A 21,753-nucleotide genomic window follows, 5' to 3' on the forward strand; every position below is an offset into this window, starting at 1 on the left:
CCCAGGGCAGACCAATAGACTATTTTTCATCGGGCAGTGCAGGCACGCCACCGCAGTCGAATCGGGCGACCGCGTTGCGCCGAGCGTGTCGCGGCCGCTTCGTTCTCTCTTGTTTGGCGGCGTGCGAGGATGCTGCCTATGGTGACGATGGCCATGCCATCCACGCCGTTCGGCGATGCGCAGGCACTGCGCCGGAGATTTTCCATGTCATCACCACCCCCCGAGCCTTCGTCGGGCGGATCGGAGGATGTGCAAGAGAGCCGATCGCGCCGCCTTTCGTCGCTCACACGGGGTATGAGCATGCGCCAGAGCCCGCGGGCGAGCCGCACGTCACTGCTTGACGAGGGCGCACGCACTCCGTCGGAATTGGGCCTGGCCCCACCACTGCAGGGCGCGGCCTATCCGTGGCTCGCCGACCCGATACCATCACTGCCTTCGGGGCCCATCACGCAGCAGAGCGACGAGATGCCTTCGCCGCTGCGCCGCACAACGTCCCCGCTGTCGCTCCGTGCGATCGCACGGCGGCCGTCGCTCGCATTCTCGTCCGAGCGCCGCCGCGAGGGCAGCATCACGGGCTCGTCGAATGCATCGAACGACTCGCTGGGCCGCCAGCCGTCGCGGGCACACATATCGCGCAATCCCTCGCCTCTGGCCGAGGGTAGCGCCACACTGCTGCGTGCGCCGAGCTTTCTGCGCCGCGGCTCGGCGCCCGACTATCCCACACGCCGCGGATCAGACACATCACCCGGGCGTGCCTCGCCGGCCGCGCCGGTGCCGCAGGAGCGCGCCTCGCCGGGCCTGCACGCCTATCCGCGTGCGGCATCGCCGGTGAGCATGCAGCCGGATATGCGACCGGCGCCGCCGGCCGTGTACGCAGACGATATGGCGCGCAGCACGTCGCCGCTGGGCATGAGCGAGCTGAGTGCGCCGATTGTCACTCCGCGCCTCGCTCACCGCGTCGCCGTGCGTGTCACGCCCGCGACCGAGTGCATCAACATGTTTGGGCCGCTGCAGGTCACGTCGCATTACTCGCTCTCGGGCACCGTCACACTCGAGCTACCCCCCAGCGAGGACGCGCTCGAGCTGCAGGCGCTCGACGTGCACCTCGTGGGCTACTCGATGTACGTCGACAGCTCCGCGCGCTTCTCGTCGGTGCGCCTGTGCGACATCAAGCACGAGATCATCCAGACCCCGACGCAGCTCCCGGCGACGCACGGCAGCGATCCGCTGCAGTTCGAGGTCGAGTTCGACCTCTTTGCGCCGGGCTGGCTTCCCGCGTCATTTGCGGCGCGCTCTGCAAGCACGTTTTACAACCTCGAGGCGGTGGCGACCGTCGTCGAGCCGGGCGGGCGCAAGGCGCCGACCTCGCCGCAGTCCGACTATGCGAGTGCATCGACCTCGCCGGCAGTCGGAACGTACACGACGGCTTCGCCCGGTGTCGGCGCCCACGCGACGCTCTCGCCGCTCGCATCCGAGCCGGCTGCGCCGTGCACCGTACGCAGTCCGCCGCACCTCGTCCGTGTGTGCCGCACACGCGACATGGTCCCGATTCCCGTCGCGCAGCTCGCCGTATTTACCGGTGCCGACGTGCAGGAGGAAGAGGCAGCGCCGAACCCGTTTGCGCGCAGCACGAACCCCTTTCGCCAGCAGAGCAAGAATCCGTTCCTGGCGCCGCGCACGGCGCCTGCGCCAAGCGCCGCGCAAGACGTGCAGAACGCGACGCGCAAGCGCTTGACGAACCGCGTGCCGCTGCGCCACTTTACGCACGCGCCCAAGATCCCCTTGCCGGTGCCGGTCGTGATCCAGGGCGCAGTGCACGAGTACCTCCCGCTGAAGCTCACGCTTTCTGTTCCCGCGCACACCAACACGCACGTCGAGTCCGACGAGGAGCAGCCGCCTCTCGTGTTTGGCCTGCAGGTCGAGCTCGACCCGCTCTGGGCGCAGACCAAGATGTGGAACGACCTGCGCCTGTGTGAACTCGAGGCGATGTGTGTACAGATGGAAAAGTACAGCTCGTCGCTCTCGCGCAGCTACTGCACCGCGTTTGCGCTGCCGCTCGAGGGCGACGTCGGCGCGACCGACGTCCCTGCGTTTGATCCGGCGATGTGCGCAAAGCATGCGCCGCCGCAGTCGCAGCACTCGGGCGCGTCGCAGTACCCCTACAACCGTGCGCTGCTCGAAGGGCGGATCCGGCAGCAGCGCGCGGGCAGTGCGCCGACCGACCGCCGGAACCACGCCGAGCGTTTCCGCTCGTACACCGTCGGTCCGCTGCCGCAGAGCGACCGCAGCCGCGGCAAACAGCGCGAGGCGTCGGTGCCTATGCCTACGACGTCACCCGCGCCGGCGCCAGCGCCCGCACCCGCACCTGCGCAGAGCAAGAAGAAAAAGGCGCTCACGTCCCCCTTTTCGCGCTTCTCCGTGTTTAATGGCGGGCGCGAGGAAGAGGCGCGGCCCGCGCCCGAGGCACTGGTGCTCCCCCCGCCGACGCCGGCGCCGGTGCACGAGAACCCCAAAGCGTCGTACGTCTTTGACGGGAGCGACGGCTGCGGCATGACACTGGCCTCCAAAAAGGTGCGGCTCTCGTTCAGCCTGCCCATGGTCCCCTCGAGCGGAAAGACGGCGATGCGCGGCGGGACGACGCAGCTGCTGCCCGACTACGAGAGCCCCCATGTGCGTATTCGGCACAAGCTCAAGGTCAAGCTGCGCTTTGGCTACGGCTCGAGCCAGCTGGCGACGAATGCCGGCACGCAGAGCCTGGTGATGTGCGTCCCGGTGCGCTTTACCGAGGCGCCACCGAGCGAGGCTTTGGCGCAGGCCGCGCCGATCGTCTTCCCCCCGTCTGCTTCGCGCTGCGTCCCGGCGGAAGGTGCGCCAAACGTCGCGGTGCCTGCGGCGCTCACGCGCGCGACGCACTCGTCGTTTGCCGCGACGCCGGCGCACCACCCCGCCTACCTTCCTGCGTACGTGCAGCTGTTCCGTGAAGACGGCTCGCGCCTTGCGGACGACACGGAGCTCCTGCCGCGCTACCCCGAGCCTGGCGTCTCGCGTCCGATGCACACGCGCGACGACGATGCGTTCTCGGAGCGGATCGACGCGGGGCTCGTGCTCGTCCCTGACGCGGTGCGCGAGGAGAAGACGGCGGCGCCGACGAGCATGGTCGAGACGCTGAATGGCGCCGACGATCTCTTCCCCGAGGACGTGAACGAGGTCGCGCCGCAGCGTGTCGATGACGACATGCTCGACGCAGACATGCAGCAGACGACGGTCGTGACCAACTCGTCTGCGCTCGACTACGACCTGCTGGCCGAGACGCGCGAGATGCAAGGCGCGCGGTCGCCGAACGTCTTTTCGACGACCGATCCCTAGATACCCATAGCCTCGGAGCTCGGTGGAACTTCGTCAGATGTCAATACTGCACTATTGCGACTACAAGAGGTCGTCGACCTTGGCCAGGAGGCGCTCCTTCGGGGGCTTGAGGCCCTCGCCCTCCATCACCTCGCCCATCGAGTCGATCTGCTCGCGGCCAAACTGCGCGGCGACAAGAAGCTGCGCCATGAACGAGTAGGCGCTCGGAGCGTCCATCGACGTGTCGTCGAGGTAGGTGAGCTGCGCCTTGAAGCCCTCGGAGAGCATCGTCTCGTCGAGAACGCTGCGCTCGCGCAGCGTGCCGAGGAGCTTGCCCGCGTCCTCGACCTGGTCCTGCTTCTTGTCGAGGACGGCGGCGATGAGCGCGTCGACAAACGACGCACGGTTCTTCTCGGGAAGCGCCTCGATGCTCTGCACACCCTCCTCAATGTCGCGGATGGCGAGGTACTCTTTGACGTCGTTCGCCGTCTTGCGCTTGACGTCCTCCTCGCTCATCTCGTCCTTCTTCTCCTCCTCGTCGGTCGGCTTGGTACGCGGCTGGAGCTGCAGCTTAGGGCGCTGCGGCTCCTCACCGCCACCCTCCTGCGAGGCGTTGAGCAGGTTGAACATGTTGCCCGTCGACGAGTTGCGCGACGGCGCAGGGCTGCTCTCTTCGCTGCCCTTGCCCTGCTTGCGCGAGAAGATGCTCTGGGGGCCACCGCCGAGCTTGCCGCTCGACGAGCGGTCAATGCCCTTACCAAAGGCCGACAGGTCGCCCGCGCGGCCCTGGCGGGGCGGCGGCGCACTCTGTCCACCGACCGTGCTCCACCCGTCGCCGCCCGAGGACGGCGGCGGGGGATCGTTGCGCTGCTGGCCGCGGCGCGAGCCGCCACGCGAGAGCGAAAACTTCTCGGCCTCCTTCTGCTGCTGCCGCTTCGCAGCTTCCGCGTGGATCTCGGCAATGGTCTTGGGCGCACTCGTGTCGTGGCGAGGCACCCAGTTCTGCGAGCGGAGGTCCACCACGTCCAGGAGCATGAACCGCATGCGCGACGAGATCTTGTCGCTCTGCAGGATATCGTCGATGCGCTTAAAGTACACGTCCATGCGGCTCTTGTGGTTGCCCTGGCTCGAGTCAAGCAGGTATCCGACCGTCGACAAAAGGCGGCACACGCTCTCGATCTCGTCCTCCTCCGGCTCGGTCGTGGTGCGCAGCAGGCGCACAATACACGTGTGCATAATACGCGGCTGGAGCATCTGCAGCTTGAACAGCTCACCGACAAACTGCACGAGACCAAGACCGCGGCGCTTGGCCTTTTGCTCGGCGTAGTACTCGTCAGAGAGGAGCTCGGGCTCGTTCTCGGGCTTCCTCTCCTCCTTGGCGGCGCCCCAGCCCTTTTCAAAGTCGCCCTGGCACCAGGTGAGCAGGTACTTGCGGAAAAGGAAACCGCCGCGGTACTCCTTGCCCTCCTTCTCGTCCAGCACCTCGTCGCGGATCTCGGGGTCGAGGTGGACCTGGATCTTGGCACAGAGCTGCGCGTACATCTCACTCCACGCCGCCTCGTCAATCGCCTTTTCAAAGACAATCGCAATGACCTGGCGCAGCGTGCGGCCGTCCGTCTCGTTCTTCGACTCGTTCGCCCAGCCGACAATCTGGTCGCTAATCGACTCAAACTTCTCGACGGTAAGCTTGTTCAGCAGCGCCTTGACCTTGCGCTCCACAAGCATCGTGTGGTCGACACCCGCCTTTTGGCCCTCTTCGAGACTCTGCGGCTTCCAGCGGTTCTCGCTGTAGGCCAGCGGCGCGACCTGATCCATGGGGATCGTCGGGCCACCCTTCTCGGGGGGATTGACGTGGGGGCCACGCTGGCGGCCACGGTTGCTCTTGGGGCGGCCGCCCATCGGAATACCGGTGCCCATCGTCTCGCGCGAGGGAAGCGCACCACCGCTGCCGCCACGCGACATGCTGTGGCCACGCGAGCCGCCATTAAAGGCACCCATCGGGCCGCTCGCACCAAAGGCACCGCGCTGCGCGTTCGCAAAGCGCTCCTCGCTCGTGCGGCCACCGCCACGGCCGCCCATGCCGCCACGGCCAGGACCACCCATGCCGCCACGGCGGCCGCCGCGGCCGCCGCTCACGCTCTCCATGCCGATCGAGGCAAGCAGAGGAAGGTCCGCGGGCTTCTCGGTGTACACGCTCATGAACTGCAGCAGGAAATCGCGGTCGTAGCGGTACTTGCCGGGCGTCGCGTCCTGGTTCAGCTCCGGGTTCGGCGGCTGGACAGACTCGGGGTACGACACCGACGCGAGGTTGTCGATCGGACGCGCAAACTCCACGGCGCGGTTCGGCTCGGCAGACGTCGAGGCCTCGGCGTTCGCCTCATCGTGGTTTTCGTCCTCGGCGGCCTTGTCGCCGTCGGCCTTGGGCTCGTCGGCGTGCGTGGCGGGCGCGGTGCCCTCTTCCTTGGGCTCTGCGCCCTTGTCCGCGGCGGGCGCGGCGGGCGCGGCGGGCGTGGCGGCCTGCGCCTTTTTCGGCGGCCGCCTTGTCGGCGGTCTCTTTTTCAGCGGCCTCCTTCTCCGCCTTTTCCTTGGCGTCGCGCTCGGCCTTTTCGGCAGCCTCCTTTTCAGCCTTGTCCTTGGCATCGCGCTCGGCCTTTTCGGCGGCCTCCTTCTCGGCCTTGTCCTTGGCATCGCGCTCGGCCTTTTCGGCAGCCTCCTTTTCGGCCTTGTCCTTGGCGTCGCGCTCGGCCTTTTCGGCAGCCTCCTTTTCGGCCTTCTCCTTGGCCTCCTTGGCGGCCTTTTCAGCGGCCTCCTTCTCGGCAGCCGCCTTCTCCTTGGCCTCCTTGGCGTCGTGCTCGGCCTTCTCCTTGGCCTCCTTGTCGGCCTTCTCCTTCTCCTCCTTCTCCTTCTCGGCCTTTTCGCGCTCCATCTTGAGGCGCAGCACCTTTTGCTGAAAGTCGGCCTGGGTCTTCACGCGGGTAGTGTCCGCCGGCGGCTGCGCGGGCGCCTCGACCGAGTGTGAGGACTTGGGCGTGCCCGGCGCAGAAGGCGCGCGCGACGGCGTGTCGGGCGCGGTGCTCGACGCGGCCGACGACGAGGCGGCCGACTTTTGGCGCACCTGCTCCAGGTCGAGCTCGGTCTGCGTCTCGGGGTTGACGATGCGCAGCGCCTTGCTCTTTTGCGGCTCAAACATGCGCGCGCCCGCGTTCATCGTAAAGCTCGACGGGGACGCAGGAGGGTAAAAGGGCTGCGCACCGCCAGGGCGCACGCCCATCGGCGGGCCGCGCGGCGAGTTGGCGTGCATCGGGGGAGGGTGTGGCGAGCCGCCCTGCTGCGGCCAGCCCTGCTGGGGCTGCGGCATGTAAGGGAAGCCGCCGGGGCTCATCGGGTAGCCGACGTGGGGATAGACCGGCGCGCCCTGCCACGGGCCATGCTCCGGCGCGTATGGCATGCCCGGCACGAGTGGCGTCGTGGGCTGCGACGCAGGGCCCACGCCCTTCTCCTGGGGCATGGGGACCGACGGCGGCGCGCCCTGCTTGGGCACGTTCACACCGCGCGCCGCGGTGCGTGCGGCCTGTGCGGGGTCCGCCTGGCCCTTGACCGCCTGGCCACCGGGGCCTTGGAAGAGCTTCTGGAAGTCGAGCTTCTTGCCCTTCTTCTCCGCGGCGGGCTCCGCGGCGACGGAGCCAAAGACGGTCGGGTTGCCACCCTGCAGGTGCTTGCCGGCGGACGGCTGCGCGGCCGGCGACGACGACAGCGTCGCATTCTTGTCGTCTACCGTGCCAAAGTTGATGCCCTGCGCCGGCGCAGCGCCACGCGCACCGTTCTTTGGCATGCTGACCGCCTCGTCGGTCTTGGGGCCCTTGGGCTTGCCCTTGTTCGCGCCGGCACGCGCGCCTCCGGGATTCGGCGTGGACGTACGCTTCTCTTGTCCACTCATACAATCGGTCGGAGTGTCTCTCCGTACCTACCCAACTACACACACCTGTGTAGCTGTTCTCTGCGAGCTTCTCTCGAAAGAGACGCTTGCGGGAACGAGTCGCGCGCCGCCCCTTTTTTCCTACGCAAAAGCTTAGTCATCAAACTACATGCACGTGGCCTCCACTACGCAGGCGCGGCGCGCTTGCGCTTCGCGGGGGGGGGCTTGGCAGGGCCCTTTTTGTCGGGCGCACGCGCCTCTGCCGGGGTCTCGCCGTACAGGGGGCGCACAGGGAGCTTGCCGCTTGTCGGCACTTTGTAGCGGGGGCGCTCGGGGGACGTCTCGGGCACGATATCGGTGGGCTGCGCGGGCGTGCTGCCGGCGAGGTGCGCCGCGTACCACGGCCGCAGCAGGCCGATTTGCGCGGGAAGACTCGCGCGGCACACGGGCACCACGGGCGGCGGCGGCGCGTAGGTGGGTGCGGTCTTGCGGTCGCCGTCGGATGCAACGACGCTCTGCCCGCCTCCGCGGCCGTAAAAGAGCCGGCTGGGGACAGAGAGCCCGGCGAGGCCCAGCTCGCGGTCGAGGCCCATCTCGCGGAAGCCGAAAAAGTCGTCGCCGAGGCCCTCGGCAAAGTGGCCGAGCGCGAGTGCCTGACCGTCGTCCGCGAGCAGCTCGTCGTCCTCCACGACTGCGCGGCCGAGGTTCGTGAGCTGCTCGCGGTAGGCGCCTTGTAGCTTGCGCAACCACTCTCGTAGCCGCACGCCGTAGCGCTCGACATCGTTCTTGACGTACGCATCGAGCTGGCACACGCGCGTGCCGCCGCTGCCGTGCAGCGCGTGCACGACCATCTCCTCCGCGTCCATCTTGGGGGCAAAGCGGTCGGCGTACAGGCGCAGCGTCCGCCCGAGGCTCATCATGTACTCGCGCGTGACGTCGGTAAGCACCTGCAGCGCGGCTGTATGGCTGCCGTCAAAGCCGGTGTGCGCCAGAAGCATCTGCACCTGCCACGACATCTGCTCGCGGGCGTACTGCGGCGTAAGGCGGGGGAAGAGCGTAGGAAAGGGGGTATGAGGGGGGCGGGGGGGCTCCGGCGCATCGTCGTCGCCTTCCTCGTCGGAGGACGAGGCGTAGGCGAGGTCTGCGGGAATCGGCAGCTCGTGCTCGACGACGTCGGCGAGCTTGAAAAACTTTTGGTGCGTGTGGTGCAGACGACGCATGGTTTTGATGTTGCGCGCCATCATGCGCGGCATCCCGGCGCGCTCAGACGGCAGGCGCGACGGGGGGGACGGCATCGGATCCCCACAGCCGCGCGCGCGGCCCGCATGGGGCACGGCGGGGACGCCGGCACAGAGCATCGCGTCCGAGCCACAGGCGGCCCACCACGCGTGCGTCGCGTCGTGCGGTGGGATCGGCGCCTTGTCCGCGCGCCGCCGCCGCCGCAGCGAGAGCGCGGTACCGAGGGGGTCGACGCCGCCCGAGAGCTGCACCTGCTCGAGCATCGAGAGCGCGGCAGGCAGGCCGCTGCTGTCGCTCGTGCTCGCCTCGGCCTGTCCTTCGGCCGCCGCGACGTCCAGGCGGGGGTCGAGGTCGGAGAATACGAGCGTCGACTCGACGCTGCGCCGCAGTGCGACGTGCTGCGCAAACGGCGTGCCGAGCGCCTCGTCGCGCTCCTCCTCGTCTACATGCACGTCCGGCGGCGGCGGGGGGCGGGGCGCCGGCGCCGGCGCCGCGGCAGCTTTCGGCTCCTCAGCACGCACTTCAGGCGCAGGCGAGTGCCAGTGGCTCAGCATATCCTTGATCTCGCTCTTTTCGCTCAGGAAGCCGAGCAGGTGATTCGCCTTTTTGCGCATAAATGTCGCGTTGCGCCGCAGCGGATGTTGCTGTGTGAGCCACAAGACGTACTGGCGATGCATTGTACAGAAGACAATTGTCCCAGATCAGGTCGAGGTCGTGCGCAAACTGCGCCTTGTTCTTGTACTGCCCGCCTTTGAGCTTCTTTTGCATGGTGCCTAGGTCCATGGGATTCTTGATCACTGGGTCAGTACGGCGACGTACCGTCGTAGTAGTCCGGCGCATCACGCTTGCTCACGCGAGCCAAGAACGCCTGCGAGTGCTCCTGCATAAGTCACAAAACGTACGGTATAGTTGCGCAGCTCGGTGAGGATCCGCTCGATCGATTCCTGAAACTCTTCTTTTTCGTCCTGCGTCAGATCGGCGACGTACCCGGCCGCGGCGCGCCTCAGTGAGCAGCCGATGTAGCTCCGCATCACTAAGCGACACGTCGCCACGGTTCGCATCGATGGCCTGAAGCAGATACTGGGTCAGCACAGCAACGCACCTTCATGGCCCCGGTGGAGTGACAACGCTACGGGCCACGTGGGAGTGGAGGCCATTTTTTGTCCACGATGGCCTTCCAGCAGCGTGGGCGGGGCGGCGGCCGCGGCCGCGGACGTGGCGCACGGCCGCGTGTCGCGCCGCGCGACGTGGAAAATGCTGTGCCTGGTGTGAACAAGATCAAAGGTGCAATCCGCCAGACAAAGCGCCTCCTGAGCAGGGTACGCAGAAAAGCTCACGCAGGAATCCATCACGCCGGGTGCGCGCATCGAGGCGGAGCGCAAGCTGCTTGCGCTCGAGCGCGAGCTGCAGGAGAAGGAGAATGAGAACAAGGCGCGGAATATGGCGAGCAGGTACCACAAGGTCAAGTTCTTTGGTAGGTCGCGTGGCTCACACAGAACGCCAAAAGCTCCACCGCCGCATTCGACAGCTTGCGCGCGCTGTGCGCGAGGGAAACAAGGATAAGAGTGTGCGTGCGCGGTTGTACGAGGCACGCATCTTTTTGCACTATGTCATGGTACGCTTTGCTTCTAATTCAGACGTTCCCTGCCGACCAGCGGTACGTTGCCCTGTTTGCCGAGGGCAACTCGGACCCGGTCGCGCCAAGCGCAGACGCGCCGGACCGCGCGCACCGAAACGCGGCCGAGTTTCTGAGCAGTGTGCGCAAGGCCGTCAAGAAAGGCGAGCTGTCGGCTGAGCCGGAGGTCGAATTGGAGGAACGCGAGGCGCAGTCGCGCGCGCTCATGGCCGGAAAGAAGAAGAGTGCGGAGATCAAGGCGGTGAAGCGCAAGCGTGTGGAAGAGGAAGAGGAAGAGGAGGGGGATGAGGATGAGGAAGGGGATGAGGAGGAGGAGGACGACGACGACGACGACGACGATGACGACGACAAAGATGAGGACAGCGAATCCGACGGCGAGTCCGACGACGAGTCCGACGACGAGTCCGACGACGACTCTGACGACGATAGTGAATCCAAAGACGCCGAATCGGACGACGATACCCCTCCTCCCAAACGCCGTACCCAACCGTCCAAGCCGTCGGCTCGTCGCCAATCCAGTCCCCCTGCTCCCCGTGGCGGTAAAGAGTCGCTTGCTACGGACGAGTTCTTTGCCCTCTAACTACGGCGTGCAGCGGCCCGTCCAGCGCGGGTACAGCGCCGTCTCGCGCACCGTCCAGCGGTTAGCCAGCCACGCCAGCAGACGCTCGAGGCCCAAGCCGTACCCGCCGTGCTCGCACGTGCCGTACTTGCGCTGGTCGGTGTACCAGTAGTACGGCGAGGGATCGATGCCCTCGTGCTTGTACGCAGCGAGGAGCTCCTCGCGATCGCTCATCCTCATGCTGCCACCGACGATCTCGCCGACGCCCGGCATGAGCACGTCGACGCTCTCGGTAAACTGCTCGTCGCCCGGCACGCGCTTCATGTAGAACGCCTTGATCTCGCGCGGGAACGAGTGCAGGAGGATCGGCACGTTGAGGTCGTCGGTCATCTTGCGCTCGGCAGCCTCGGCGATATCGTCGCCGATCTCGTGCGGCTTGCCCTCGTCGGTGAGGATGTTGTGCTCGTTCAGGTAGGCAATCGCATCCTTGTAGTTCATGCGCAGGAACGGACGCTTGGGCGCAGTAAACTTGGGGTTGAGCTGCAGGAGCAGCTCGCGCGCCTCGTCGTTGGCGAGGATGCGGTCGACCGTGCCGCAGATCACCTGCTCGAGGTGCGTGAGGAGGTCGTCAAAGGTAATAAACGCAAGCTCGCTCTCGACGTGCGTGTACTCGCTGAGGTGGCGGCGCGTGTGGCTCTTCTCCGCGCGGAAGCTCTCCTGGACACAGAACACGTCGCCGAGCGAAGGCAGGCAGGTCTCGAGGTACAGCTGCGAGCTCTGCGTGAGGTACGCCTTCTGGCCGTAATAGTCCAGCGAAAAGAGGGTGCTGCCGCCCTCGACCTGCGTCTGCACCAGGCAGGGCGTGTTCACCTCCAGCAGGCCGAGCGACTTGAACTCGGCGCGGAACGCGTCGAGGACCGCGGCGCGCAGCTTGAGCATCGCCGAGGCCGTCTCGCCACGCAGCACGAGGTGGCGGTTGTCGGCCAGGAGCGAGGGGTCGGCGTCCTGCGAGATCTTGTTCGTAAACGCCTCGTCGCCGCTCGGCGCCTTGCCGAGGCACTTCCAGTAGTCGACCACGAGCTCGTGGTTGCCCGGCGCCGTCTTGCCTTCTGGGAGCGCCTTGATCACACCGTACAGCTCGACGGTGCTCTCGAGGGCGAGGGTGAGCGCGTCGTAGGTCTGCGTCATCTTGCCCTGGAGGACACACTGCAGGAAACCCGTGCCGTCGCGCAGCACGAGGAAAATGAGGTCCTTCTGCACACGCAGGCGGTGCACCCAGCCGCTAACCTTGATGCGCTCGTCCCGGTGCTGGATCCCCTGGCCGATCTTGATGCGCAGCGCGTTGGGCGCGTCCGCCGGCGGCTCAATCACCACCTTCTTGCTCTCCTCGAGCTTCTTTTGCTCGCCCGCCGCGCGCTCGTGCTCCTGCGCAGCCTGCTCCTCGGCCTTCTTCTGCTTCTTCAGGGCCATGTCGTACAGCTTCTTGGCCTTCTTCTGGCCCGAGTTGGACAGCGGCTCGTACGCATCCTCGCCGGCTTTCTTCGCGAGGAGCGGCACATCGGCACCGTGCTTGAGCATCGCAGCGACGGCGGTCGCGTAGGGCTTCGCGGACGAACCATCGCCCGTCTCGTCGCTGCCTTTGGTCTCGTCGAGGTGCACACTCTTGTCAGACACTTGCATCGCGGCCGTCTCCGCAGCGAGGTCGGTCATTGTCGTGGAAGGAACAGGGAAAAGCCCTGCAGTGCTGAATAAACCTCCACACGGTTCCCCGCTTTGGCTTACCGCCACCATGCTATCGCTTCACGGAGCGCTAATCTGCTTGATGGCGCTTGCGCCGCTTTCACTTGCTATTCCTACGAATGTGCCCAGTTTCCAACCGGGACTGATGAACTATGCTGCGGCTGAAGTCGCGCCGCTTATCGCCGACGCCACCGACGCAATCGATGACCACTACATGGTCGTGCTCAAGGAGGACGTCGCCTCGGCCGCCTTTGTGCAGCACCGCGAACGCATCGAGGGTGCGCAAGGAGAGGCGAACGTGTTCTCTGGCAAGAAGAACGCCATGCGCCACGTGTTCAACGCCGAGGGGCTCATGGGCTACGCCGGTGCGTTCTCGGACGACGTCCTTGCGTACATCCGTGCCCAGCCCGAAGTCGCCTACATTGAGAAGGATTCGGTGGTCAAGACGATGATGATCCCGCAGGGCAACGAGCACGTCCGCGACATGCCGGAAACGGCGGCCGCCACGCGCTTCCCGTGGGAGAACCCGTTTGCGCACCAGACCGAGATCGGCGCGCCGTGGGGGCTGGCGCGTATCTCGCACCGCCCCGGCCTGACCCTCGGCACCTTTAACAAGTACGTGTACGAGGCGGCGGGCGGCGAGGGCGTCGTTGCGTACGTGATCGACACCGGGATCAACACGCGCCACGAGGACTTTGAGGGCCGCGCCTCGTGGGGCGTCACGATCCCCAAGGGCGACACGGACACCGACTCGCACGGCCACGGCACGCACTGTGCGGGGACTATCGGATCGAAGACGTACGGTGTGGCCAAAAAGGCCGAGATCGTCGCCGTCAAAGTGCTCGGCTCGGGCGGCCAAGGCTCCATGTCCGATGTCACCGCCGGTGTGCTGTGGGCGGTGGCCGATGCCAAGGCACGCACCGCCGCGGTCCTTGCCGACCCCACCGCCGCGCAGAAGCACAAGGGCTTTGTCGCGAGCATGTCGCTCGGTGGCGGCAAGTCCCCGACGCTCGACCGCGCCGTGGACGGCGCCGTGAGCTCGGGCCTGCACTTTGCTGTTGCTGCAGGCAACGAGAACCAGGACGCGTGCAATGTGTCGCCTGCCGGTGCCAAGAAGCCCGTCACGGTGGGCGCGTCGACGATCGCCGACGATCGTGCCTACTTCTCCAACTGGGGCCCGTGCGTTGACATCTTTGGCCCCGGTCTGAACGTGCTCTCGACGTGGAACTCGGGCCCCCGTGCGCTGAACACGCTCTCCGGCACGTCGATGGCCACGCCGCACATTGCCGGCCTCATGGCCTACCTCTTGTCGATCTACGGCTCGGCCGACTTTGCCAAGCTCGCGGAGCCGACCGCGGTCCCGGCGCGCCCCAGCCAGCGTGCGGCGGTGCGTGCGTGGGCGCACAAGGCGCTGTTTGCTCTGCACGCGTTCCTCCCCACGACACTGCAGCCGGTGCTCGACGCGTACCTGCCGCTCGACGAGCACGCCGCGGTGTCGTTCATCGACAGCACGCTGCACCCCAAGGACATGAAGGCGGCGCTGGGCCGCTTTGCGTCCAAGGGCGTGCTGGGCGGTCTCGAGCACGACACCGTGAACAAGCTCGCGTACAACAATGCGACGACCGTAGCCTAGATTGAGGATGTTTATATGGGACCTATCAAAAGTCGGGAAAGTATCCGGGGAACTCGTCGGGCGCCTCTGGCCGTGCGTACTCGGCCAGGTCCACCTCTGGGTACTTTTCAAACTGGCTCGCATCGCCGTCGACGCTGATGTTGGGGATGTACGGCGCAGGGATCTCTTTGCGGTACAGGCAGTCCCAGTCGATCTCGGCGAACCACATGTGCGAAAAGATGTCGCGGCTTCCGTGCAGCAGGTTACCGTACCGCTTCGAGAGGTCTGCAGTGAGAAGCGAGCGCAAGAGGTCCTTGGCGCCCGCCTCGAAGAATGAGGGGTACTGCACGTTGCCCGCGAGAATCTTTTCGTAGAGCTTGATTGGGTTGCCGTCCTCGGTGTAGAATGGTGGGTAGCCCGCGAGCATCTCAAAGAGCAGCACACCCAAAGACCACCAGTCGACGCTCTCGTTGTACCCGCGCGCGCGGATCACCTCGGGCGCGAGGTAGTCGGGCGTCCCACAGAGCGTCCAGCACACGCCGCTCGTGCTCGTTGTGTCCTTTGCAAAGCCAAAGTCGATCAGCTTCAGGTGCCCGTCCGCGCCGAGGAGGATGTTTTCCGGTTTCAGATCACGGTAGATAATGTTGTGCTTGTGAAGGAAGTCGATGGCCAGTGCCACTTCCGAGATGTAAAATTTGGCGACCTGGTGGGGAAAGCGGCGCGACTGGCGCAGGAGCGTAAAGAGCTCGCCACCAGGCACAAAGTCCATCACAAGATAGAGGAACGTCGGGTCCTGGAAGGTGCCCCACAGGTTCACCAGGAAGGGATGGCGCACCATCGACAAGACGCGGTGCTCGTTGTTGGCGTGCTCCACCTGCTTCATCTTTACGACATGGCTCTTGCGCAGCACCTTCACGGCATAGAAGCGTTGGTTATGCTCGCTGCGCACAAGGTGCACTCGCCCAAACGAGCCGGTGCCCAGCGTGCGCAGGAAGGAAAAGTCGGAGAGCTTGTACCGCCCACCGAGCTTCCGGACCGGCAGAGCGCTTGCTGCACGCGAGGTACCAGCATCCTGTACAGGCGGCGCGAGCCCAGTGGACTGCCCATATGTCGGTATCGCGGCCGCGGCCTGTGTCTCGGTCATTCCCCGACCACCGTGCGGCTGCGTGTCGTTGGGACACCCCGATGCACCAGGCACGGGGCGAAAACTACGGAATCGCTGACTAAGCGACCCGCATCGGTCTCGCTCGCGCCATGCAACGTCGTGTGGCACTCGGAGCGCTGGGAGCGCTGCGCCGCGCCGCACCGCGTGCTACTCTTGCACGGCCAGCGCTGATTGTAACGGATTCTATGCGCCATGCTACGGCACCGAAAATGCGCGCGCTGCGCGCCTACTCCACCGCACAATACACGGCCGCAGACCTCGACGTGAGCGACTATAGTAAGCGTGTCGACACGTCGCTCGACGCGCTCACTTCGCAACTTGAGGAGCTCATCGAGACTGAGGACATCGACGAAATCGAGCAGACACGCGGCCAAGGCGGCAGCCTCTCCGACTGGGATGTGGAGTACGCGGTACGTCGCACATCTGACCCAGACTGGCGTGCTGAACCTGCGCATGGGCACTTTTGGCACCTATGTGATCAACAAGCAGCCGCCGTCGCGCCAGATTTGGCTCTCGAGCCCGACGAGGTAGGTTAACTTTTTTTTTTTGCTGGCTAACAAAGTGGCCCGAAGCGCTTCGACTACGATATCGACAAAAACGTCTGGTTCACCTACAAAGACGGGCAGCTCTACCTTCTCCACGAGCTGCTCAATAGCGAGCTGAGTGCCATCTTCGGAAGCGAGCTCGACTTGGCGTTCGAGTAGACACGTGATGTAGAGTTGACTTCTGCAGCACCCTGCAGGAAGCTGCACGAGTCGCCGCGCGCGCACATCAGGGGCCTAGGAGGCAGGGCAAGGGATGAAAAACATGCAAGCGCCGCCGGGGCGCTTAGCATCGTGCCATCGCTCGAACGTGGACTCGATAGGCCTCGCCCCGTGAACATGGCCCAACAAGCGAAAGGCATGGGCTCGCGGTTGCTCCACCAGCTTGCTGGTCTGGGAACCAACAGTCATGCTCATGACGCTTCGAAAACATCCAGCTCACCCGCAGGTGCATCGCCTACGTCGCCGCCCAAGTCGGGACTCTTTGGCAAGAGCGGCGGGATTTCGTCGCCGCTCCAGGCACCTTCACTTTCATCGAACACGGCACAAATGAGCCCTGGTGGTAGTAATACGTCTGCGTTCGATGGATACAACCAGTCGTCCATCCCGGGACGACAAGGCGCACAGGACGCGACAAACGAGCTGAGCAATGCGTCGATGACAGGCGAGCACTCGTTCGCGAATAGCATGCGGTCGCACGCTCCGTTCGGAGATCGCATGGGCCAGCAGATGAACAACTTGCAGCAGCACATCCCGACGCTCCAGCAGCACGACTCGCAGACGGATGCCGGTCGTCAGCAGCTCCAACAACTCCACGCGCAGCAGTTCTCGCAGCTGCCGGAGCAGGAGGGCTTACAGGCACGGCAGCAGGGCCTGCCGGGCTTGCAGGGCCTCGGCCAACAGGGCCAGCACGGCCTTCAAGGACTCGGTCAGCACGGCCAGCAGGGTCTGCAGAGTCTGCAAGGCGTCGGCCAGCACGGCCAGCAAGGTCTCCAGAACATCGGCCAGCACGGCCAGCAGGGGCTCCAGGGCCTCGGCCAGCACGGCCAGCAAGGTCTTCAGAACATTGGCCAGCACGGCCAACAGGGGCTCCAGGGCCTCGGCCAGCACGGCCAGCAGGGGCTCCAGGGCCTCGGCCAACACGGCCAGCAAGGGCTCCAGGGCCTCGGACAGCAGGGACAACAGGGTCTCCAGGGCCTTGGACAGCAAGGGCAACATGGCCTTCAGGGCTACGCACAGCAGGGCATGCAATTTGGACAAGGGCAACATGACATTCAGGGCCTCGGACAAGGACAGAAGGAGCTGCCTAATATTGGGCGGCAGGACCACCAAGGTCTCCAGCCCCAGCAAGGTCTCCAGGGCCAGCAGGGCCTGCAGGGCCTGCAGGGCCTCGGCCAGCAGGGCCAGCAGGGCCAGCAGAGCTTCCACGGTCTCGGCCAACAAGGCCAGCAAAGCTTTGACCAGAGCCTGCAGGGCTACGATCAGAGCCAGCAGCAGAGCCTGCAAGGCCTTGGCCAGCAGAGCCAGCAGAGCCAGCCTGGGTCGCAGTATGCCCAGAACCAGCTGCAGAGCCAGCAGTTCCAGGGCCAGGGCCAGCAGCCCGGCCAGCAGCAGTACGCCGCTCAGCAGTTTGCCGGCCAGCAGCCCACGGGTCAGCAATATGCGCATTCCACCCAGCAGTATACGCAAGCCCCCCAGCAGTACGCCCAAGCCCCCCAGCAGTACGCCCAAGCCTCCCAGCAGTACGCCCAAGGTCCCCAGACGTACCAGCAGTCTGCGCAAGAGTACGCCGCGGCGGCTGCGCCCACCTCTGAATACACGCCAAGCACGACGCAGCAGCAGCAGCAGTACACGCAGCAGCAGCAGTACACGCAGCAGCAGCAGCAGGCACGGTATGCGCAGTCGGGCTACGGCCAGGCCGAGGAGGTGAGCTCCCAGGCCGAGGCTGCGCGTGCCGCGACGCCCGCGGCGGCGCCTGCCGCGCAGTACGCCCAGTCGCCGAGCCGCGACGAGCCTGCAGACCGCACGCTGGACTCGATGCGCAACGCGTACCCCGCATCGCAGACGACGCCGTCCAAGAGCTCGCGCATGGACCCCAGCGAGATTTCGCGCGTGTCGCGCATCTACTACGTCGAGCTGCTCCAGTTCTTCCGGTCGCAGACGACCAAGATCTCGCTGCTGACGAACTCGCGCAGTAATGCGCGTGAGAAGCTCACGCGCCTGAGCAAGCAGCAGTTTGCCGAGCTTTCTACCGACGTGCACGACGAGCTCAAGCGCCGCCAGGCGAACGCGGAGGGCGACCAGTCGACGCCCTACCTCCCGGGCCGCGACGACTTCCACCCCAAGCGCAACCAGGCGCGGCAGAAGCTTGCGACGCTGCCCAAGAACCGTTTCCGCGATCTGGCGAGCGATGTGTTCTTTGAGCTCGAGCGCCGCTTCCCCGAGTTCCCTGCCGAGCTGCGCCCCGAGCCGCTGGAGTCGATCATGGCGCCGAAGGAGGGCGCGAACGAGCGTGAGAGCCAGGCCGAGGCGCCCGCTCCTGCGCTGAACACGGTGCCGAGCGCGACGGCCCCGCCGGAGCAGCAGACGTCGACTGCGCAGACGTTTGTGCCGACGCGCAGCACGGCCGTGGAGGAGAACGTGAACTTGCCATACACGATCCCCCAAGAGGCCCGCCAGGAGACGCACGATGCTGCGACTTCCCGCGATGCCGCGCAGGACGCCGCACAGAACGAGGCGGTCGAGGCCCGTGCTGCTGCGCTGCAGGCCAAGAATGCGGACGAGATGCAGGAGCTCCGCTCCATGTATGAGGACCGCATCCACACGCTGCAGCAGCACGTCGAGCAGCTCGAAAACGATCTCGGGGCTGCGTCGCGTGCGCGTGACGAGTACCGTGGCGCGTACGACGAGCAGCAGGCCCAGGCCAAGACGCTCGAGGGCCATGTGCGCCAGCTCGAGCAGATGATCGACGGCCACCGCTCGCAGATCACCGAGCTGCGTGCCGCCCACGAAGAGCGCCAGACCGAGCTTGGCGAAAAGCACCGTGCGCTCGAGAGTGCGACGAGTGAGCTGACGCGCCACCGCACCGACCTCGATGCGCTGCGTTCCGAGTACAACACGCTGCACGCCGCGCACGCCAACGCCTCGCGTGAGGCCGCGGCAGTGGACGAGGCGGGCTGGAAGCGCGAGATTGAGCGCATGCAGCGCGACACGCAGCAGCAGCAGCAGTTTGTGCAGGAGCTGCGCATGGAAGTCGCGTCGCTCCTCGAAGAGCTGCGCCGCCTGAGTGCGCGCAACGACGCGATGACCGCCGACAAGGAGTCGGACGTGGCCATCATCCGTGACCTGCACGCGCAAATGTCGAACTACAAGCGCCAGTACGAGAATGCAACGGGTGAGCTGCGTGCGCTCAAGGCCACGACGCAGCTCTGGTCGCAACCGCTGCGCTCGGAGGAGTGGATGCACCTCGCCGAAAACGGCGCGATTGCCGATACGAATCTGACGTCGTTCCAGTCGTCGATCGACGAGCTGCTTGCCTCGTCGCGCTCGTCGACCCCGTCGAACGTGCTCGTGTCGATGAAGTCCGTCGTGCTCTCGACAACGCTCATCACCGATGACGTCGCCAAGTACGAGGGCATGCCCGAGTTTGGCCCCCAGCTCTCGCGCCAGCAGCACGAGGACCTGCAGACGCTCAAGGTCAGCATGTCCGAGGCGCTCGCGAACCTGATGAACGCGTGCCGCAACCACGCCTCGTCGCAGGGCCTCGCGCCGGTGAGCCTCGTCGACGCCGCGACGACCCACGTCGCCATGGCAGTCGTCGAGATGATCAAGCTCGTGAAGCTGCGCAAGGTGAACCAGCCGCGCGCGCTCGAACCCGAGACTACGGAGGAGGCGCAGGACGCCCCGCCCAGCTCGTCGGGCCTCAAGCCGCTGCACATCAGCCAGCGCTCCGCGCTCGCCTCGCCCCCGAACTCGGCCGGAATCGCACGCACGCGCCGCGCGCCGAGCCAGGGCTCGCTGCGCAACCTCGCGTACAACGCCGAGTCGCGCGACGTGCCCCCGGTCCAGATCCCGGAGCGCGACGCGGACGACCTCGAGCGCCCGCGCACCGCGAGTGCGGGCAAGTATTCGCCGGTGCGCTACGCGCAGCGCGATCGGCCCGATGCGCCAAGCGGCCTGCGCGGCCTTGCGCTGCGCACGGATCGCGATGAGGCGAGCCCCACGGTCACGGGGCCAGAAGTGAGCAGCCCGCTCGCCTCTCAGAGCTCGGCGCCGGCGGACTGGAAGTTGCCCGCCGCGGCGGGCGCTGCCGGCGTCGGCGCTGGCCTCGCCGCGTTTAGCGGCCCGAGTGCGCCGAATGCAAGCGAGCCTGCGCCGAGTGCGCGCGACACGCCGCAGGCGCCCCAAGGCCTCTATGCCCAGGCGCCTCAGTCCATCCCCAGCACCGGCACGAGCCCGGCGGTGGGCCAAGAGACCTCGCCGCTGCCGAACGCGCACGGCGCGAGCCCGCACGGCGCGAGCCCGTTGAACGCAGCTGCGCAGCAGCCTGCGCAAGAGCCGAGCCCTGCGGTCGGCGCGAACACGAGCCCGTTCTCGAACGCGCAAGGGACGAGCCCCCACTTTGGCGCGAACACGAGCCCGTTCCCGAACGCACAAGGCGCGAGCCCCCAGGTGCCAGGCCTGCCACAGGCGAGCCCTCAGGTGAACGTCACCGAGCCGCGTGAGCTGGACTCGACGCTTCCGCCTCAGCCCGTGCAGCCCGCGCAAGAGCCGAACCAGCGCCCGTCGCTCGGCCAGATGGCTTTTGGCGCGGCGGGTGTCTCGGCAGCGTTTGGTGCGCTTGGTGCGGCCGGTGCGAGTGGTGCAACGACGATCGCGCCCGAACCGCGCTCCCTTGCCGAGATCCCGATCCCCGAGGAGAATGCCGAGACGTACTCGGAACGTGCGAGCGAGGTGGCTGATGCGCCCGCGCTGAACGGTGCGTCGCCTGCGGCGAGCCACTCGACGCTTGGCCCGTCTCCCGCAGCGGCGTACGCCCCCCAAGGAGCGTCGCCCGTGCCCTCGGGCATGGCTCCCTCGCCTGCGCCCTCGTCGCTGGCGTTCCCCAGTGAGCTGTCGGCGCCGGTGCCTGATGCGTCGAGCGGCGCCTTTGCTGCCGATGCTGCGTCGACGCGTGCGCCCGACGTCCCCCCCCGCTCGGTGGATGCGGACGCGGCGGCGCTGGCCGACTACACGGCCCCCCGTACGGCGGCGCCCCACGAGTACACCGCGCCTCGTCCTGTGGAGGAACTGGCGGCGGCCGAGGAGGTCGACGACAGCGAGAACTGGGCGGAGCTGCGGAACTATATCGAAGTGCAGACCGAGGCGATTGTGCACTCGATCCAGTCGCTCCTCTCGGCGCTGCGGGAAGGCGTGCAGGGCCCTCAGCTGAACGAGAACCTGACGCAGATCACGACGATCGTCTTCTCGATTGTTGCGATCTCGCGCGACCACCTTCCCCAGTCGACCTCGCCGCGGCATGCGCCGATCGCGGCCGAGGCGGAGCGTATCTTTGCGGAGCTCACCGAAAACTGCGATCGGTTGAGTGACATGCAGACCGATACGAGCTTCGATCGGACGACGAAGAGTGTGATGGCGAGTGCTAGCTACGGCGTGGCCAAGGGTCTCAAGGCACTCAACGAACTACTCAACGATGCGGACGAAGCGGCCCTCCAGCCCTAAGCCGCACGACATTCACTATAGACTCTGGCAGTAGCCATCGATCCTTTCCCCGGTGCGGGGCATCCCGGGTGCCGACTGACCGGCTACCGGTCCGGACTTTGCCGCAGCGCTGACTAAATGTCTGGCGACACGCGCTGCAATTCGCTCGATTGCGGGCCAAGAAGACTCCCAGGGCCGACAGGGGCCTCGCGCAGGCGGCCTGCACTATGCGGAGTAAAGCTTCGGCTGGCGCGGGGTGCATACAAAACGCGGAATCTTCCCCGGCGACCTTCTTCTCG

The 21,753-nt window shown here is 66.3% G+C and overlaps 9 protein-coding genes across 9 annotated transcripts; 4 read left to right on the forward strand and 5 right to left on the reverse strand.

Annotated features, from left to right (window-relative positions):
- Positions 1-129: 129 nt before the first annotated feature.
- MJAP1_004023 (uncharacterized protein) lies at positions 130-3,366 on the forward strand (the record flags this gene model as incomplete). The annotated part of the gene is made up of 1 exon (XM_060267946.1): positions 130-3,366. The coding sequence occupies one exon, from the start codon at positions 130-132 to the stop codon at positions 3,364-3,366; it is 3,237 nt and encodes a 1,078-aa protein (XP_060123929.1).
- A 60-nt stretch (positions 3,367-3,426) lies between these two features.
- On the reverse strand, positions 3,427-5,544 carry MJAP1_004024 (uncharacterized protein; the record flags this gene model as incomplete). Its single annotated transcript, XM_060267947.1, has 1 exon — positions 3,427-5,544. One exon carries the CDS (start codon positions 5,542-5,544, stop codon positions 3,427-3,429), a length of 2,118 nt encoding a protein of 705 aa, XP_060123930.1.
- A 178-nt stretch (positions 5,545-5,722) lies between these two features.
- On the reverse strand, positions 5,723-7,282 carry MJAP1_004025 (uncharacterized protein; the record flags this gene model as incomplete). The annotated part of the gene is made up of 1 exon (XM_060267948.1): positions 5,723-7,282. The coding sequence occupies one exon, from the start codon at positions 7,280-7,282 to the stop codon at positions 5,723-5,725; it is 1,560 nt and encodes a 519-aa protein (XP_060123931.1).
- Positions 7,283-7,446: 164 nt separating this feature from the next.
- Positions 7,447-9,608, reverse strand: SPT7 (Transcriptional activator spt7; the record flags this gene model as incomplete). Its single annotated transcript, XM_060267949.1, has 6 exons — positions 7,447-9,144; positions 9,167-9,297; positions 9,320-9,380; positions 9,403-9,465; positions 9,488-9,580; positions 9,603-9,608. 6 exons carry the CDS (start codon positions 9,606-9,608, stop codon positions 7,447-7,449), a joined length of 2,052 nt encoding a protein of 683 aa, XP_060123932.1.
- A 61-nt stretch (positions 9,609-9,669) lies between these two features.
- EFG1 (18S rRNA maturation protein) lies at positions 9,670-10,679 on the forward strand (the record flags this gene model as incomplete). Its single annotated transcript, XM_060267950.1, has 5 exons — positions 9,670-9,819; positions 9,842-9,974; positions 9,997-10,115; positions 10,138-10,564; positions 10,633-10,679. 5 exons carry the CDS (start codon positions 9,670-9,672, stop codon positions 10,677-10,679), a joined length of 876 nt encoding a protein of 291 aa, XP_060123933.1.
- Positions 10,680-10,716: 37 nt separating this feature from the next.
- Positions 10,717-12,405, reverse strand: DED81 (asparagine--tRNA ligase; the record flags this gene model as incomplete). The annotated part of the gene is made up of 1 exon (XM_060267951.1): positions 10,717-12,405. The coding sequence occupies one exon, from the start codon at positions 12,403-12,405 to the stop codon at positions 10,717-10,719; it is 1,689 nt and encodes a 562-aa protein (XP_060123934.1).
- Positions 12,406-12,484: 79 nt separating this feature from the next.
- SUB8 (cerevisin) lies at positions 12,485-14,068 on the forward strand (the record flags this gene model as incomplete). The annotated part of the gene is made up of 1 exon (XM_060267952.1): positions 12,485-14,068. The coding sequence occupies one exon, from the start codon at positions 12,485-12,487 to the stop codon at positions 14,066-14,068; it is 1,584 nt and encodes a 527-aa protein (XP_060123935.1).
- A 25-nt stretch (positions 14,069-14,093) lies between these two features.
- Positions 14,094-15,191, reverse strand: PKA1 (cAMP-dependent protein kinase; the record flags this gene model as incomplete). The annotated part of the gene is made up of 1 exon (XM_060267953.1): positions 14,094-15,191. One exon carries the CDS (start codon positions 15,189-15,191, stop codon positions 14,094-14,096), a length of 1,098 nt encoding a protein of 365 aa, XP_060123936.1.
- Positions 15,192-15,421: 230 nt separating this feature from the next.
- On the forward strand, positions 15,422-21,475 carry SPA2 (component of the polarisome; the record flags this gene model as incomplete). Its single annotated transcript, XM_060267954.1, has 4 exons — positions 15,422-15,622; positions 15,645-15,739; positions 15,775-15,912; positions 16,192-21,475. 4 exons carry the CDS (start codon positions 15,422-15,424, stop codon positions 21,473-21,475), a joined length of 5,718 nt encoding a protein of 1,905 aa, XP_060123937.1.
- Between the last annotated feature and the right edge of the window lie 278 nt (positions 21,476-21,753).

The sequence above is a fragment of the Malassezia japonica genome, chromosome 8 (assembly GCF_029542785.1).
Source record: "Malassezia japonica chromosome 8, complete sequence".
NCBI classification, from domain to species: domain Eukaryota; kingdom Fungi; phylum Basidiomycota; class Malasseziomycetes; order Malasseziales; family Malasseziaceae; genus Malassezia; species Malassezia japonica.